This window comes from Diachasmimorpha longicaudata, chromosome 6 (assembly GCF_034640455.1).
Source record: "Diachasmimorpha longicaudata isolate KC_UGA_2023 chromosome 6, iyDiaLong2, whole genome shotgun sequence".
NCBI classification, from domain to species: Eukaryota; Metazoa; Arthropoda; class Insecta; order Hymenoptera; family Braconidae; genus Diachasmimorpha; species Diachasmimorpha longicaudata.
The window spans coordinates 426,430-443,942 of NC_087230.1; the positions used below are offsets into that span (position 1 = coordinate 426,430).

The following is a 17,513-nucleotide window of genomic DNA, read 5'->3' on the forward strand; positions in this document are numbered from 1 at the left end:
CACAGTGACAGGGAGATCCTCCAAATTCCAGATATCTCCAACGTTATCTGGGATTCTCGCAAATCACTCCTTCCTTTTAACTTTCCTTTATCACTCTACTTTCCTCTCAGATTCTTCAATTGAAATTCTATTATAATTTGACTTCCACTGTGACGCTATCAAAATGCTGTCCGACCGCGATGTGTCGGCAGACGCATTCGTCACGTAGTCCTTTGTGGTCTTCTCGATGGAAGGGGGACTCCCTGTCCAATAATTTGGCCCACGAACGACACGTGGGCTCACGCATTCTTAATATCTGAGAGGGTGGTAACAGTTGTTACGCATCGAGTGGATCAATCTGGGGAAATAAAAGGCGGCAGCTAAGTAGTCCGTGTGGTGCTGAACCACCCTGCTGTACAAGTGCGGGAAGGTTTGAATTGAATCACTGATCACGTTTTACACAGTTGAATTTATTGAACTTTGGACTTGGGAAGGTTCTCCAAGAAAATCTTTAGTTGGTGTTTATTCCAATACAACATTGACTCTACTCTATCATAGAGAGAAAAACTGGAAGGCCAATCAGCCACAGCGATTTAGTTAGGGGGTTGGACTTTTCATCTCCACTTGGAAATTTTCAAGACAGACCCTCTCTTTGAGCCAGGAACAAAAACCAGCACATGTGCGCAAAAATTGAGAGAGGAAGAGAGAGAGAGAGACCGCCTGTTATGATTCTACCGAGGGCCTTTCCCCGAAAGGCCTTTTCACGGAGGACTTTTTACGACTTTCGAGTTTGACGGGTTTCCATTGACAATTAAGTTTCACAAATGTAATAAAAAAAATGGGAAAGTTGTTCCCCAAAGATTCTACAGTGTAGGGTTACAATTAGTCAAGCTATTCCAACATTTCCCCTTAAATTATTGCCTTTTCCCCGTTTTGCTGGAATTTACTGGTTCTATTTTTCTCTCCTCTCACACATGTCTCGTATTTTATTTATTTTCATATTATTTGAGTATTGGTCTCAACTATTGTCATTTAATTGTTTATTATTCGAATAATATTTAAATTGAGCCTTACGCGTTTAAATCTAGGAAGAGAAAGGAGGAATCTGGGGAATTCTAGTCGCAACTGGTTGATTCTGCGACACAGTATTGCACTGTGAGTGCATCGGTGAAGGGTTAGGGGGGAGAGGGGAGGATTCAACTAAAGAATATGAGCGGCAACGGCAGCGCTAGAAAACTAACTAGCCATCCAGCGGCGTATTTTTAGGGGGCGGGGGAAGGGCGAAAAATCTGCCTTGTCACAATCTACATACTGGTGTGTCCTTTGGGAGATCCACTGTATTTCCCTGTCAGAAATTGATTAGGATGCTATCACAGGTACTTACGGAGATTCCCTTCTCACACTTATTGAGTTAATTGATTTCATATAGTTTTAGTTTTTGGTAATAAAAAGGGTTGAGCCACACCGACTATTCACCGAATTTCACCACTAATTCCCTTGCTTGCCAGAAGCCGCTCCATTCTTGATTAAAGGATGCCGTATCCCCAAAAAACTTGTTAATTTACGTCGCGGTTGTGTATTACGGCCACTTTAAATCTTCAAAGAAGGATTCGATTGCTAACAAGACCCGGATCGATTCCGAAAAGTACTCTTCCGTCAGAAAGTCGTAAGTGAATTGCGAGAGGCTAAATCGTGAGTGGCTCTTTCAGTAACCTCGGGTGGTTTTTTGCGGAAGAATTTGTGTTTAGTTTGATTGAAAATATTTATTTTTCCACAAACTGTTGGAATGTCTAGAGTTGAAAATTAATAAACAAATATCAAAAATATCACTTCACTTTAAACAATGAATATATTTTACACTTTTATTTTACATAAAGGATTATTTTATATATTTTTTAAATAACAATTAATGATTGGACTGTGAACGGAGTTGGGATTAAAAGACTTAGGTATAACGACACGATGTCAATGTATTCACGAAAGAACAGTCGATACTCTGCGATGTTGATATCGCCAAGGAAGATTGAGTACTGAAGTTGTTGAGGAAAAATGTTGAGTTGTGGATTTGAAGTTCACGTGGACTGGGCAGAAAAATGTGGTGGATTTCAATTGGTCAAGGAAATATACGGACATTGTCATTTGTCAGTTTATTTTGAGGGTGGAGTAGGTAGTGATCGTGTAGGGGAAGGGGAAGGGTGTCATAAGGTTGGAACGGTCTGTGGGTGAGTGGGTACTATCAGGTTATAAATGATCCTACCTTAAAGGCAATTACAAATATTTCCTAAATTTAAATGAGGGTACAATTACAGAAAAGGTTCTTGAAATTGGAGAATAGTCCGAAGTTGTAATTGCTATAAAACTCTCTAGTCTAAAAGGAAAGGAGCACATTAAGAGGCCAGATTATTCGAAAATGTGGCCTTTATGATACTAAGATTGGGATATTTTGAAGAGATAAAAATAAAAGTTTATAGTAAATATATAGTAGGGAATAAATTTGGCAATAAAATAAATTCCAGGAAAAACCTTTAAGGAGAATTGTGGGGATTTCCCCTTTTTTTTGAAATCTAAATTATTCCGACACGATGAACCATTCCGCGACGGAACAATTTGGATTAATTGGGACTGGGAGGTGTGATTTTTACTTCTTCAATTCTGGCGGATGTTGACCCGATTCTGCTGCTGAGTTTGGCGAACAGGCGGTGTCGTAAACAGCAGGGTTTTGGATTCGAGTGCTTCGTACGGCATTCCTTGAGGTCAATGAATCTTGTTAGGTTGCAGTTGATTTTGCAACACTTTTTGGTAGTGCAGCGTCGGCATTCCAGAGAGCTCTTTGAGTTTCGTTTCAGAATAAGGGGTGGTATGTGTTGGGTGAGCGATCTTGTAGGGGTAAGAGGAGTGGGTGAGGGGGACTGGTGGTAGTGAGGGGCGACGAGAGAGGGAATGAGGGGAACTGGCAAAATACGTAGCACAATGGTTCACAGCCGACTTGAGTTTTAACTGTCAATTTATTATACAATATAGTCTAATTAGCAGACCCGGCCACGCGTTGCTGTGGTTAAGGTATGTGTTATATTTCATTGTACTGAACTATTTAGGAGGAACGGTAGGAGAACATCAGGCAGGGTGATCACCATGCTTTTTTACCTAGATGCCATTTGTAAAAAAATATGGTGACCTCCATGACCGATTTTCTACTACCGTAGCCCCTTAGGACAATGAAATTAATGATTACGAAGAAAGACGTTAAAGCTGGTACAACAGCTGGTATCCCATCTTTGAAGTTGAATGAAACTGCATGCGGTGTGCAAATGTCATTAAAATCGGTTGAGCAGTTTAAGAATCCATCGCGGACAAACGACGTGACACGTTTGTAGGTTTAACATAGCAGCGCCATCTATGGATTACTTACCCAACCCAGTCAATAGATACCGCCATCTGTTAAAATCACTTGGAGTTGACAGATTAGAATGTGTGTGAATGTCAAATAATGAACAACCAATTTGCAAGAAAATAATATTGCGGCTATAAATTAAGATGTAAGCTACCCCATCTTTTAAGTTGAATTAAACTGCACACGGTGTGCAAATTTCATTAAAATTTGTGAAGTAGTTCGCGGACAAACAACGTGACACGTTTGTAGGTTTCACATAGCAGCGCCATCTGTTGATTCCTTCCTCAACCCAGTCAATAGATATCGCCATCTGTCAAAATTAGTTGGAGTTAACAGATTAGAATGTGTGAATATCAAATATTAGACGAATAATTAAAAATAAAATGATATTGCGACTATAAGTTAAGGTATACGCTATTCTACTATGTAAGTTGCATCAAACTGCACACGGTGTGCAAATTTCATTGAAATCGGTTGAATAGTTTAAGAGTCCATCGCGGACAAACAATGTGACACGTAATTTATGTATATTGTGACGTAATTTTCGAAGGTTCACGGAACCCTTCGTCCATTAGCCCGCCCTCTGGCACCAGAACACCCCCAAAATAAAATCAGAAAAGTCGGTCAGGCGCCAGGTCATTAGGACGGAATGACCACCGTAAACAAAACCTTTCTCCGCTCTCAGTCTCAATAACTCCGGTAGCTCGTTCCGTAGAGAGAGTCAGATGTTCGGAAGCTGAAAGGGGATGCAACTGGGATTTCGAAAAGAGTAACGCATTTTTCAAAAGTGTCGGGGAGAACAATGTTTAATAAAAAAAAATAATATCGATACAATAAAAAAAAATAATTAAATAACTCCCCGGATATCGACCAAGCGTTACAAAACACGAATTTAATTTATAAGAGAATATCACTGTTGTCCAATTAAGAACTAAGTAAAGATCTTCTGGAGTCAACCAACAAACAAAATCAAATCATAATGTTAAAACAGTCAAAGGAATCAGAAATAAATGCTTAATGAACAACTGCGTTCCAAGGCGCAAGCTGCTATTGCCAAAGAAAGTAAGGAATTAAATCAAACAACGGAGATACGAAACTCAATCGCTGTCGGAAAAGTCAGAGAAATTAATCAGAATTGAGAGGTTATAATTTTGGTCAAAATAATCCAGTGACTCGGAACAGTAACGCGAAAATCGATAAGTCTGCGTGACCCCGAACAAACAAAAATACAGGAAATAAATACGAAACCAGAGACAGAATACTCCGGAGGTCACGAGACCTTGAAAATATGAAAATCGACATCAACTTCAATGGCGAGAAAATAATGAGTTTGCGACACAAATCATCCAACAAAAGTCACAAGACTCCTCATAGAAAGTTAGCTAACAAATTTTTATACAGCCTAAATCTAAAACAATCCGACCAATGGTCCACAGGACACAGGTGTACGTAACACCAACAAGAAAAACAGAATCTCTGCCCACAGTCTTTACCAAATTCTTCAAAACATAAAAGAAATGGCCACCACGCTCACCCGGACCTCCACAACCTCCTCAAATCCGTCCAAAATGCTCCACAGCCTCAGAATAAATAATCGGGTGAAATGACGTCCTCTGATAAATTTCTGGCGTCCTTTGCACAACAAAAATTGACAGCAGGTCCGCTCTCGATCTCCACCAAACAGGAAGTGATTTTCCTCGACAAGTGAAAATTCCCAACAGGTCGGTAACGCGGTGATATTAAGTAATTGGGGGGGGGGGGGTGTGACAACGTCATCAGTCACCAATCCCACTCAACCAGACATGCGCAACAGGACAATTAATCATAACGCATGCGCTATTAATTTCAGCTATGCTTCAATCGATTAATTAATTGTAGTTGATCGATGTTAACATAGCATAAACGCATCCTCATTAACTCTAAATACACCCTGTAACTCTAAATACATCCTCCGATGCCCTGAGAGAAATAATTCTCTCACATCAATTTCGAATGAATATTCAATGATCTGTAACAGCCACGTGCACGACAACTGCGTCACTTCCGGGTACAGGATTCCTGGATGGTGGCTCCAATGTCGGGCAAATCAACCGCTCAGTTATCCTCCCAATTATCACGAAGACTAATGACATCTTCCGGCTTCCCCAGGATCCTTGATGACGTCCTCAGTGGGAACGCGGTGGCGCGTGATTTGATTCAAAAATACAACAAATAAAATAAATCAAACCTATTTTTTTTTCTCTCTGCTCAAAACTCTCGTCACTGAAGGTGACTTCCCGTCTGGTGGCAGTCTCCAGAATCGCGAAACGCTCGAGAACCAGTAACGCGGTAAAATACCACGTTACAATATATAGTTTTGAGTATAAAAATAATAATATTAATAATGAGCTGCACTGATTTTAATTGAGCTACCTAATGAGCAACCGAGGGGTCGTGATACGGTGAGGGTTCTAATAGTGAAAAAAACTGGAGCGCACTGATACGCGTGTTATATGATCGATGTCCAAACGACGAGAGAGCGAGTTTTGGAGAGGTCACGGTCGAGAACAATCCTGATCGATGGGACGTGACCCTTTTCCGATTGGTCAAAGGGCGTGTTTCCGGGGTTGATGTCTCCAGAAAGTGGTGCCCTAATTAGGCAAAAATTCCAAAAGGTCCCCTGGCAACAGCGGGTTGTTTGGGGCCAGGGGTCGAGCGGTCATAGGTTGTTGAGTGCGGGGGAAGGGAAGGCTGGAATTTAGCCGGATTCCCAACAGTATGAAACTCTCTTGGATGATTTGGACATTACAGTCTGCTTGGAATGCTCGTCACGTACGGAGCATTATAGATAATTTGAAAATTTACTTCTATTTCTTCATTATATTCAGCAGATTTTTCACTGTAACACACTAAAAAAGTCGTACATACGTCCTGTAACATCTTAGATTTTTACTCGTATCAAAATGGACCAGTTAACCCGCCCTCTTTCGTTGACTGTCCGAAAATGGAAAGAATACTGTCAAGGGCACCAGTTGTTCTTTGCCTCGACAAGAACAACAAATCGAAAAACGTAATCAAAACGGAGAAATCACGGCAAAGAACCAAAAATAGGACTTAAACGTAGACATAGATAAACATGAACTAAAAGTCAAGGATAGGGTGGTAGCTGCTCGTGCTGCTCAAGATGTAGGTTGCGGAGAGAAAGGTGCTACGGATGGCAGCTGGTCACTGGGCTCTTAATAAAAAAAAATAAAATCAATTCCAATCCATATTTAATATTTCCTTTGCAGAGCTATGTTAAATTTACTTCATGGTAAAAGTAACCATAAATAGAATCAATTCTAAAGTATTCCAAACTTTAATAATTAAATGCAAATATAACCCAAAAGTTTTTATGATAGAGAGACAAATTACATAACATTATTCACCATTCCCTTTATTTTAGGGAATGCGACGTATCGTACGTAGAGAGACCCAGACTGGTTTTATCCGTCCGATCCAATTAATTTAAATCACCAAAAAAAATCAAAACGGAAACAAAAGAAAATATGGTCACCCCAATGTCGCGCTAAATACGATTTATTTACCCAAACGCAACATAATAAACGATAATTTCAGAATTATCTCTGAAAGGTAATCCTAGCAAATGAGAACTAAAAATTCCAAGGCGTAATAAACGCAATTTATATCAGAAAATATAGCGCAACATAATTTATGAAATGGATGGGGCTCTGAGGGCAGAAACAACGCATATCAGCTTGAACGACGGACGCGGGACGTACGATACACGGAGCCACGACCTTGATGAGAAAAATACACGGTGGATTCTCGACGAAGGCGCGTAGCGTAAGCGCAAATTAAATTCGCATGCAAAAAGACGAATCGATTGACACTTATGTGTAGCGAAGTGTAGTCGCAATGGCCCAAGACATACAAATGAAATAAATCGCTAGGCTATAACGCAGACACAATATTCCAGAAATTAGTAGGAATACCGGTTACAATAAAAGGCAAAATCTGCAGATAATTCCAGGTTGATTTGGAATACACGGATGATCCGTATAAAAACTCATTTTTTTGGAATATGAAATATACCAAAAGGCCAATGGCACAAGACTCAAACAATTCGAGAAGGTGATTAGTGCAGAACCGAATCGGTAGGCGACTAGCGCAAGATTGTATTCGAAACTGGCAGATACCCTAATCTTAATCCGAATTCACAAGATATACGCAACATCCTCAAGGTTACAAGTATTGCGTAACCCGGGCAAGACACGTGAAACGTTAGTCATTCCAAAAAAGGCGTAAAAATCGCAAAAAGGCAAAAATATGTAACTTTGGCATTCTTTCGGCTCTACCGCACAGAGCATAACCTCATTTAATAAAAGAAAACTGTAACTATCACCCTGAGATGAGAATTTCGGGGATTTGTTATTCTAAGCTTTAATTACCATCATTGAAACAATGAAAAACCCACGGTTATGATGTATACATACTGAGACAGTCAAGTGTATCTCGGGGATAAGTGCTAAATCGTCCTTGATGGTGTTGTGTACGACCCTAGATTCCCTAGTAACTCCCTTGTAACTCCGTAGCGGCGCTCATGTCCCACAGTAAGAATAAGAATTACCTTAAAAATCCAACCACAAGTTAACAAATTAAGCAATATTATAAATAATAACATAAGGAATCCAGGAGAAAAAATGTGGAATATTCAGAAGTATAGGGTGGGTTTTAAGAATTGTAACTCGCGGTATCGGTAGAAAATTGAATATATTTATTCACAGCAAGGTGTTGATGTATACACCTTGAGAGCTAAGGTTAATCTGCTTCGCGACAACGGTAGACAACAAGGTCAACCGATCAGGAATGTGCGAAATAATAACAAATTGTCACGAGGTGACGTATAGGCAGGTATTCGGTCGATTGCTAAGCCGGCCGAATACGATGTGTGAAATATTCTCCATGACAGGAATTGATAATAATATAAAGAGCTTCGCTATAAAAAACATAAATATTAAGAGGGAAAAACCCTGACAATCACTTTCAATGACCATACGCACATTCCCGAAAAATCCCTCAAAAATATTTTAATCCTATAATAAACCGATTCGTTTTATTCTAAACTTTTCACGACGCTTTGAAATATACCAACTCCATCATAAACCCATTCGTTCTACCTCCACCTCTTCCAGACATTTCGAAATCCCTAATGCTATCATAACACAACAGTTTTATTTGCGAAGCTGCAAGATATTTTGCACCTTAAATATAAAATCCTTCACGTCCACTTCTTCAATTGCTCAGCGTGTGGCCAGACAATTCAAGACCCTTCCAAAACTATTTCAATAAACCCTACCACAAACCCCTTGGAAAAACCCCGTTCTCCTTAATTTCTCTTCGCCGAGTGCTCGAAACTTTCGACCCCGCTCATTCTCCTGAAGAATCCCTTTTCCCCCTTCTGAATTTCCTCTCTTCCACTTCTCTCACATAGGTGCAGCGTCACCGATGACGTAGACTGAGTAGGGGTTGGGTTTGAAGGGGAACAGCTAAGGGCATGCGACCCTCTTCACCCACGCATCATTACCTGATTGCCTCTCTACCTGTTACTTAGGGTGTAACTTAGGCTTAAGAAAATTTCGAAACCTAGCGTTAGAATAACAACTAATTGTAAAAAGGCTCGTCTCCGATCGTTCAAAGAGAACACAACTTATTGTAAAAGACAAATATTAAGTAAAGGTTCAGTTCAAATATTAACCAAGTGCAGTTTTTTCAATCTTTTTTTCCTTTCCCGCTTCCTGCGGGCAGAGTGGTTTAGCACTCCACGGGCAATTTACCTGCTCTCTTTCTGAACTAAACAACTAGCCGAAAGGTACAACACAACAGGGGTGACAGCGGTGGGATTACTTGAAAAAAATTAAATCAACAATTTTTTCGCCGGCTCGCAGAGTTAGTTTCGATCGGGAACCGTAGTTTCGGACTGGTGAAATTCTAAAAGACATTCAAGAATTAGCAAAAATAGAACGGTGCAGTGAATTGATAACATTAATCGTTTCTTTTTAGTCGAACAATCGAACTGAAAATGATTGCATTGTATGTGCGACCCCTAATTCAAGTGTTATCAAATATTAAAACACTATCGTTACGAAATATAATTTTTAAACACGCTCTTCTCTAATTCCGGTGTTTGAACACGGTTTTGAACACTAGCACGAGTGTTAGTAATGCTTCCCTTTCCCGCGATCCTTTTCCAGCATTAACGGGATCATCGTTTGGAACTCAAACGCAGGAAATAAACTCTAACGTAATCGTGAATTCCCCAACTCAAAATACTCCTTTTCGCGAATACTCAGTAAATAACAATTCTTCTTTGCATTCTGCCGTGGATTATATAATTCCCCTCATAGTACAAGAACAAACTTCGATCGCAGTTACCGAAGGCCCCTCATATGTGTCGTTGCAACTTGCTGCCGAGTTAGTCCCCAAATTTGATGGGAAATCGTGTACCCTTATAGAATTCGTTCGACAATGTGAACTAGAAGCCTTAATTAAAGTGTTGAAGGGTGCATTTGCTCGCGATTTCAATGTTGATCGTGTCCAAGACGAATTAAAAAATGTACGTCAGGGAGATAACGAAGACGTTGAATTTTTTGGAGCCCGTGTTACTGAAATCTTAAATGGGGGGAAAGAGGCCGCTAACGAAAAATTTGATGAATATCAAGTGGTTGGGGTAGATTCGATGTTAAATCGGGCTGCAATTAGAGGGTTCACGCGCGGATTGCGCAATGTTTTTCATGGGACAGTGATTACAGACTGAAATCCAGAATCCCTCGATGACGCTATCGACAACGCTGCCCGTCTTGAACGTGTGATGGGGGGTGACCGGGCTGCACCAATCAAATCATCTATTCGCGAAGCACGGACATTTACTAGTCATAATGGCGAAAACTCATATCAGTACCCCAATTCACACAACACGTACACATTTTCTAATCCTCGTCTTCCTCAGACATCCTCCAAACCTCACGACACACCCGCATTTTCAAACACCCGTGACTCTCAAAGATTCAATGATTACCGTGTTTGTTATCATTGTCAACAACAAGGCCATATCTCTATTAGATGTCCCCAGCGAGTGAGGGCCAAGTGCGAATGGCGTCAGAAGCTGGGTCACGAAGAAAGCGTCTGTAGATCTAATTTGGGGGGAAGACCGCGGTTCAATTCTCACTACAACGCCTATAGTAGACCAGAACAGACCGCCCCCTTAAACTCCAAAGGGGGCCTGCGCCCATGCATGAGCCAGGCAAAACCCCTTATTGCCCACGCCAATACCACCGTTTCTGCTACACATCCCGAGTAATAGATCCCTCCGAAATACCCGTTGTTAGCCTCGAAAGTGTTTATTTCAATGACGGTCATGCTTATCTTCTGATTGAAATCTCTCGGTAAAATCACTATAACAATTAATAAATTGCGTACTCAATTTCAAGTAATTTCTGATGATTTCCCTATTGATCAAGCCGGTATTCTCGGAATTTCATTTTTCAATAAATATAGAGCTAACTTATAATTCGGCGTTGAAATCCCCGGACGTTTACATTCAGGAAATAACTCCGTTGCCTTTTGTCCACACGCGACATTCCGCTTGCCTCCTCGTTCAAGAACTCTTATCACAATACTAATTAAAAACGAAGAGAAAGAGATGAGATATATCGCAAGTATTGAGATTGTCCCCGGAATATTTTTAGGAGGATCTTTAGATTCAGTTAAAAACGGAACTGCTAAAATTTGTATGATAAACAGTAATATTATCCCTGTAAATGTCACTCTTCCGCCCATTGCGCTAGAAGATTTTCAAGGCATTCCACCTGCTCCTCACTCAGCCCGAACCGCGAATCCAGAATTGGAAAAACCTAAAGCGAATGCTGCTAGATTCGTCAAGTTAACCGAGAGTCTTAAACTGAATACTTTCAACGATGCAGAAAACACAAGTATTCTAGCCGACATTCAATTGTTCCCTTATCAGTTTATGTTGCCGAGAGATAAATTGGGATCCACAAACGCGGCTCAACATAAACTAATCACAACAGACGTAATACCGATAAACACAAAACAGTATCGATTCCCTCAGATTCATAAACAAGAAATTCAAAAACAAGTAAGCGACCTTTTGGAAAAAGACATAATAAAACCCTCCAATTCTCCTTAAAACTGCCCTGTTTGGATTGTGATAAAACAAGCCGATTCCTCCGGGCAAGCGCGATGGCGTATGATTATAGATTACCGCGGGTTCAATGAGAAAACGGTTAACGACTCGTATCCCCTTCGTAATATCACAGACATTTCAAATCAATTCGGGGCGGGGGGGCAAAGTATTTCTCCACACTCGACCTGGCTTCACGATTTCACCAGGTCCCCATGGCCCCATTATGAACTCAGGAAAATGCCCTTCGGTCTGGAAAAATGTTCCCGCAACGTTTGAAATGCTCATGGACCAAGTCCCGGCCATAAAAAAAAACCATCATCCGAACCCACCCGGCGTCATCAAGACGGGAAGTTTATATAGCGTTCCACATCTTTGTTGTGACGTCAAAGGAGTCGTTGGAGAGCATTTGGGCGAGGAAGGAAGAGGAACAGGATAATTCTCCATAAAATTTTTGCAAGAAAAATTACTGGAAAAAAGGATAGTCCAGACCGGGATTTGAAACCGAGACCTTCCGGACTCTCTCTCTCTCTCTCTCATTCAAATTCAAATTCAAATTCAAATTCAAATTCAAAGTTTTTTTTTTTCTCGAATTTGGGGAAACTCAAATTAAACACTTAACTTTTTGTAGTAATCCTCCAATTTATGCCCGTTCTCTGTCCACAAATCTTACAATTCTGGAAAACACTTGATTTATGATCCTTTTCCGCTTGGAAATGGAATAAACCCGAAAAACTCTCTCTCGTTGTAAACTGAGGTTGTACCACGTGTTCATAGAAACAATGGCCTCAGTCCTCGCGAACTGACCCTTCAAACCCAAGAGCTGTCCAATAGAAATACGCTAAAATAAGAAATAACCAGTAAAAACAGCCATTTGAAGTCCCCTTCCAATTTCCTTCGAAAACTTCGTGCACTTTGACGAAACGAGGAAGATTGGAAGAGAGGACATAAATAGTATTGTTTCCACCGCGTTACTTGACACATCTCAGCTAGAATTCTCCTTATATTTTTCAGTTGTAGTTTTCGCAGTACAAACCCATTCTATGAATTCAGTAATTTAAGTGAATATAAAGGTATTGTTTTTAAATTAAGCCAATCAAATATATGTGAACATTTTGTATAATCTAAGACTGTGTTGTGTATAACTCATTGCAGTGACAAAAAAATAAAAAACAAAAAAAACAATGAAAAGAATTGGAATTTAAACTGTCATACCCTAGATGGTATGGCAGTTGCATTAAATTTTTGTTAATTAAATGTTTGATGTGGAAATGATTAATTATAATAAATACACACAATTTTTGTTTTGGGAAAAAGCCTTTTGGCATAAAAAACCCAAGATATATTTTATACTTAGAAATCAACCGAAAGTCATCAATACACTTATTAATATACTAATTTGGCTGCAGCCCACACAACTGATTCACACACAGGATTAATTTTAAATTGTTCTTAAAATTAATTACGGTTAATTTGTTAGATCAAATATTTTTTAATTTGAAAACTAACGGTAGCGATATCACTATTGATACGTGAATTTTCGTTTCACGTGGCGTTATCCAGGGGATTACCCAGGAGGTTATGAAAATGTTATTATTCTAATGAATATGGTTATATTTATATAAAAATATAGATTATAACGCGAGGACGACCGTATTATCTACGATTATTTTTGTATATTTTTTGTTATTATTTATCGATTGCGATTTTATTGTTTGATGATGATTGTGTATGAAGAAGGAACCCGACAAGATAAACGTGACTTTCACCGAGCACTTTCACTTGAAGAGAGAGCGAGTGCTTCCTTCCGGACGGAGATCTAACCCATCTCCAAAAACCGAAGACACCCGAAACCCCAAAGCGCATGCGCAACGAATCATTTGAATTCCAAATACTCGCCGCGCACGCGCCGAAGACAATCGGGTGTACCCGGCCAAATCGGAGAGGACCAAATCCCCGCTTAGTTAAAGAAAAAGAGGGATGTTCCGATTTCCGTCGCAACATCCCTCATGAAAAGAGGTTATGTCATTTCCACTGGGCGACAGTGGAACTGAACATTCTCCCGGCAGAAGTTGCGAAATGATTCAAAATTTGTACATAGAGCAATATGATTCAGACAAGAAAACTTCATATTTAAATAATTGGCAAGGGACAAAGTCGCGTGATATTCCGTTTGTAGACTCCGTTGGTCGTCCTCACTGATGCAACTCTCGCGATGCCATCACTCCCAGGGAACACCTCGAGGATCACGCCTAGCGGCCATCGGGAACATGCTACTGCATCTTCAATAAGAAGGACAACCGATCCAACCCTCAGCTGTGTAGTAGATTTATGCCATTTTTGTCGAACTTGCATCTCGTGAAGGCACTCCTTATACCACTTGCTCCAGAAGTCTTGTTTAGCCTTCGTGATAAAATTGTACACGGATAGACGATTATCTGAAATTGGCAAAAAAGAACGTTCAGGAAATGCAGTAAAAGATCGACCAATTAAAAGATGGGCCGGAGTTATGGCTAATGGATCATTGGGATCGGCTGAAAGAGCGTATAAGGGTCTGGAGTTTAAAATAGCCTCTATTTCTATTAACAAAGTATTAAGTTGCTCATATGTGAGCCTTTGATCTTTAAGAACTCTTCTCAGATGATGCTTAAAGCTCTTTACAGCCGCTTCCCAAATGCCACCAAAGTGTGGAGATAATGGCGGATTAAAATGCCATTCAATTCGTTTTGATAGCATGTACGATCCGAAAGCTTCGGTAAAAATAGGTGAATTTACGAAGTCGTATAATTCTTTAAGCTCTTTGGCCGCTCCTACAAAATTTGTACCGTTATCTGAATATATGTGTTCCGGAACACCTCTTCGACTAATAAATCGGCGAAACGCAGTCAAAAAGGCTTCAGTTGACAAGTCTGTGGCAAGTTCAATATGAACAGCCTTAGATACCATGCACACGAAGACACATCCGTATGCCTTGAGAAAAGATCGGTTTTGAGCTCTTTTTTCCTTTATTAAAATCGGACCGAAATAATCTACCCCGGTTCGCGAAAAGGATGGAGCCTCGTTGACTCGAACGCTTGGAAGATCGGCCATTTTCGCGTGTCCCAACCGCGGCCTCTGTCGGATGCATTCGATGCAATGATGAATAATTTTACGCACTTGATTTTTTCCGTTCAAGATCCAAAATTTGGATCGACTAATATGTAAGGTACCCTGAATACCAAGATGAAAATTTTCTTGGTGTATTCGCGTAATAATCAGATCTGTCACCGGATGTTTGCTGGGCAGCAAAATGGGATGTTTGTGATCGAATGACAGGTCTGATTTTTTTAAACGTCCGCCCACGCGAAGAAGTCCACGCGCGTCAATAAAGGGGTTGAGTTGATCAAAAGATGTGCCCCTGATCGTCGACACGTTTGTCTTAGTTGAAGTATCTTCGACCGATAGGTTTCGAAACTCCACGGGAAATCGTTCGCGTTGAATCATTAACAGAACGCGGAATTCAGCTTCTTCAATTTCTCGAACGGAAATTGGCCCACGATTGGAAGTACGATGATTTCTCCATCGTAAGATATATGATATGACTCTAAGCAAACGATTAAAATCTGAAAAACGTGAATAGATAGATTCTGGCGATGCCTGAGAGATAAGACATATTCCGGTTTTCAGACCAGGAATTTGAGAATTCGTAGGGAGAACCGTGTTTGGCCAATGTGATTCATGAAGAGTAAGCCAATCAGGCCCTGATATCCAGCGAGAATTGTGAAGAAATTCCGAAGGGAGTTGTCCACGAGATAAAGCATCTGCCGGATTGTCTTCAGAACGAACATGTCGCCATTGGACCTGAGTTTCTAAAGATTGAATATCGGATACTCTATTAGATTCGAAAGGTCGTAAAAGATGCGGGGCTTTCGTTAGCCAGCACAGCACGATTGTGGAATCTGACCACAAATACGTTTGATCTATCTCAAATTCGAATTGAGTTGTAGTTGCAGTGTATAATTTCTTAAGAAGGCTAGCTGCGCAAAGTTCTAATCGCGGGATAGTTACTCCACCCGTAGGTGCAACACGAGATTTGCTACAAATTAGACTTACATTGATTTTTCCGTGTGAATCTCGCGATCGAAGATATAAACACGCTCCGTATCCGTGCTTGGACGCATCACAAAAACCGTGAATTTGAATTGGTAATGAACCCGGAAGTCGAATTTGCCGAGGAAATGCGATTTTATGTAACACAGGAAGCTGAAGAGCCAGTTCACTCCACCTGGTATGAATCTCCTGAGGTAGTGACTCATCCCAAGTGACCTTAGCCTTCCAACAATCCTGGATTAACACTTTCGCGTATAGTGTTACTGGGCCTAATAATCCTAGTGGGTCAAAAATCTTAGAAAGTTCCGATAGAAGTTTACGTTTGGTCGCGACTGCGTTGGGATCTATGGGGTGAATTGTGTACCGTAACAGATCGTCACGGGCATCCCAAACAATTCCAAGGGTCTTCTGAACCGAATCATTCCTAATTAAACAATCTAAATCCAAGTTGTGTTTTGTAATAGACTCTAATGACGCGTTATGGTTAGAAGTCCATTTCCGGATGGAAAATCCGCCCCGAGCTAATAGGGCGATCATTTCATCGCGAATATTGATAAGTTCGTCAGGATGATCGGCTCCTGAGATGAAATCATCCACATAAAAATCTCTAAGGAGAAGTTTGCTGGCACGGGGAAACGCGTGAGCTTCGTCATGAGCAAGTTGTTGGAGGGTGCGGATGGCCAAGAAAGGAGCCGCTGCAGTACCGAAGGTTACGGTATTAAGTTGAAATGTTTGAGTTTTACCCTGATAGTGCCAGAAAATCTTTTGAAACTGTCGATCATCTGGATGAACCAGAATTTGTCGGTACATTTTTTCGATGTCCGCAGTAATTACGTACCGATGTGTGCGAAATCGAATGACCTGTTCAAAAATATTATTTTGGATGGTGGGCCCGACCAACATCGCGTCATTCAGTGAGATGCCCGTGGACGTCTTCGCCGAAGCATCAAAAACCACTCTCACCTTAGTCGTTTCGCGAGATTCCTTGACTACAGCATGGTGAGGCAAGTAACATCCACCCTCAGCATCATCACATTGAGTCATGTGACCAAGAGCGATGTACTCATCCATCACCCTGCCATATTCAAGCCCCAACGAAGGATTGGCAGTTAGCTTTCTCGTCAACGACTGAAAACGCTTAAGGGCTTGGGTACGAGATTCGCCTAACTGGAACTTAGAGTCTCTGAATGGGAGACGTACAACATAGCGACCGGTGCTATCGCGATGAGTATTGGTGACAAAATGCTGCTCGCACATAACTTCGTCGCGCGATTTCAACGGTTCATGATCGAAATCTTCAATTAGCCAAAATCGTTCGATGAGTTTATCTAATTTAACAACGTTACACGACGCGATCGTATTGAGTTTCGGATTTTCCGATCCTCCGGCAGCAATCCAGCCTAAACGCGTTTTCTGTAAGATTAACGTTGATTGATCATGGACAAGTTTAATTTGACCGATTGATAGAACCGACAAAGTAAGATTAGCCGCTATGAGTAAATCTATAGGCTTGGGAAGGTGAAATTGTGGGTCTGCTAATTGCAAATTCTTTGGAATATGAAATAGATTGCGTGCGAACGCGCCTCGAGGTACTGAATTGGCGATCTGTGGTACCAATAAACAGCTCAATGATTGTGTAAAATTGTTGTATCGAGAATTTAATATGACCTTCACATAATGAGTTGAAATTGTACACAGACCGTCTACCGCTCCGATGTTAATTGAACACGGATGAGTACGCAAATTTAAGATGCGAGCAAATCGTTCCGTCATCAAATTCACCGTAGAACATGAATCCAAAAGCGCCCGCGCATTTACCCGACGATTTTGTCGATCGAGCAGCTCAACTACTGCCGTCGTCATAAGCTGTGA

The 17,513-nt window shown here is 40.8% G+C and overlaps 1 protein-coding gene across 2 annotated transcripts in view; it reads right to left on the reverse strand.

Annotated features, from left to right (window-relative positions):
• Positions 1-17,504, reverse strand: part of LOC135163507 (uncharacterized) — an 18,032-nt gene extending 528 nt beyond the window's left edge. Inside the window, exons 1-2 of one of the 2 annotated variants that reach the window (XM_064122977.1) lie at positions 4,905-17,504; positions 4-3,680 (exon numbers count right to left, since the gene is read on the reverse strand). In XM_064122977.1, the coding sequence (XP_063979047.1) occupies positions 13,686-17,504 (3,819 nt within the window). In that variant the 3' untranslated portion in view covers positions 4-3,680; positions 4,905-13,685. Of the gene's footprint in view, positions 1-3 lie in introns of both variants that reach the window. The other variant, XM_064122976.1, reaches the window with a different exon arrangement.
• Between the last annotated feature and the right edge of the window lie 9 nt (positions 17,505-17,513).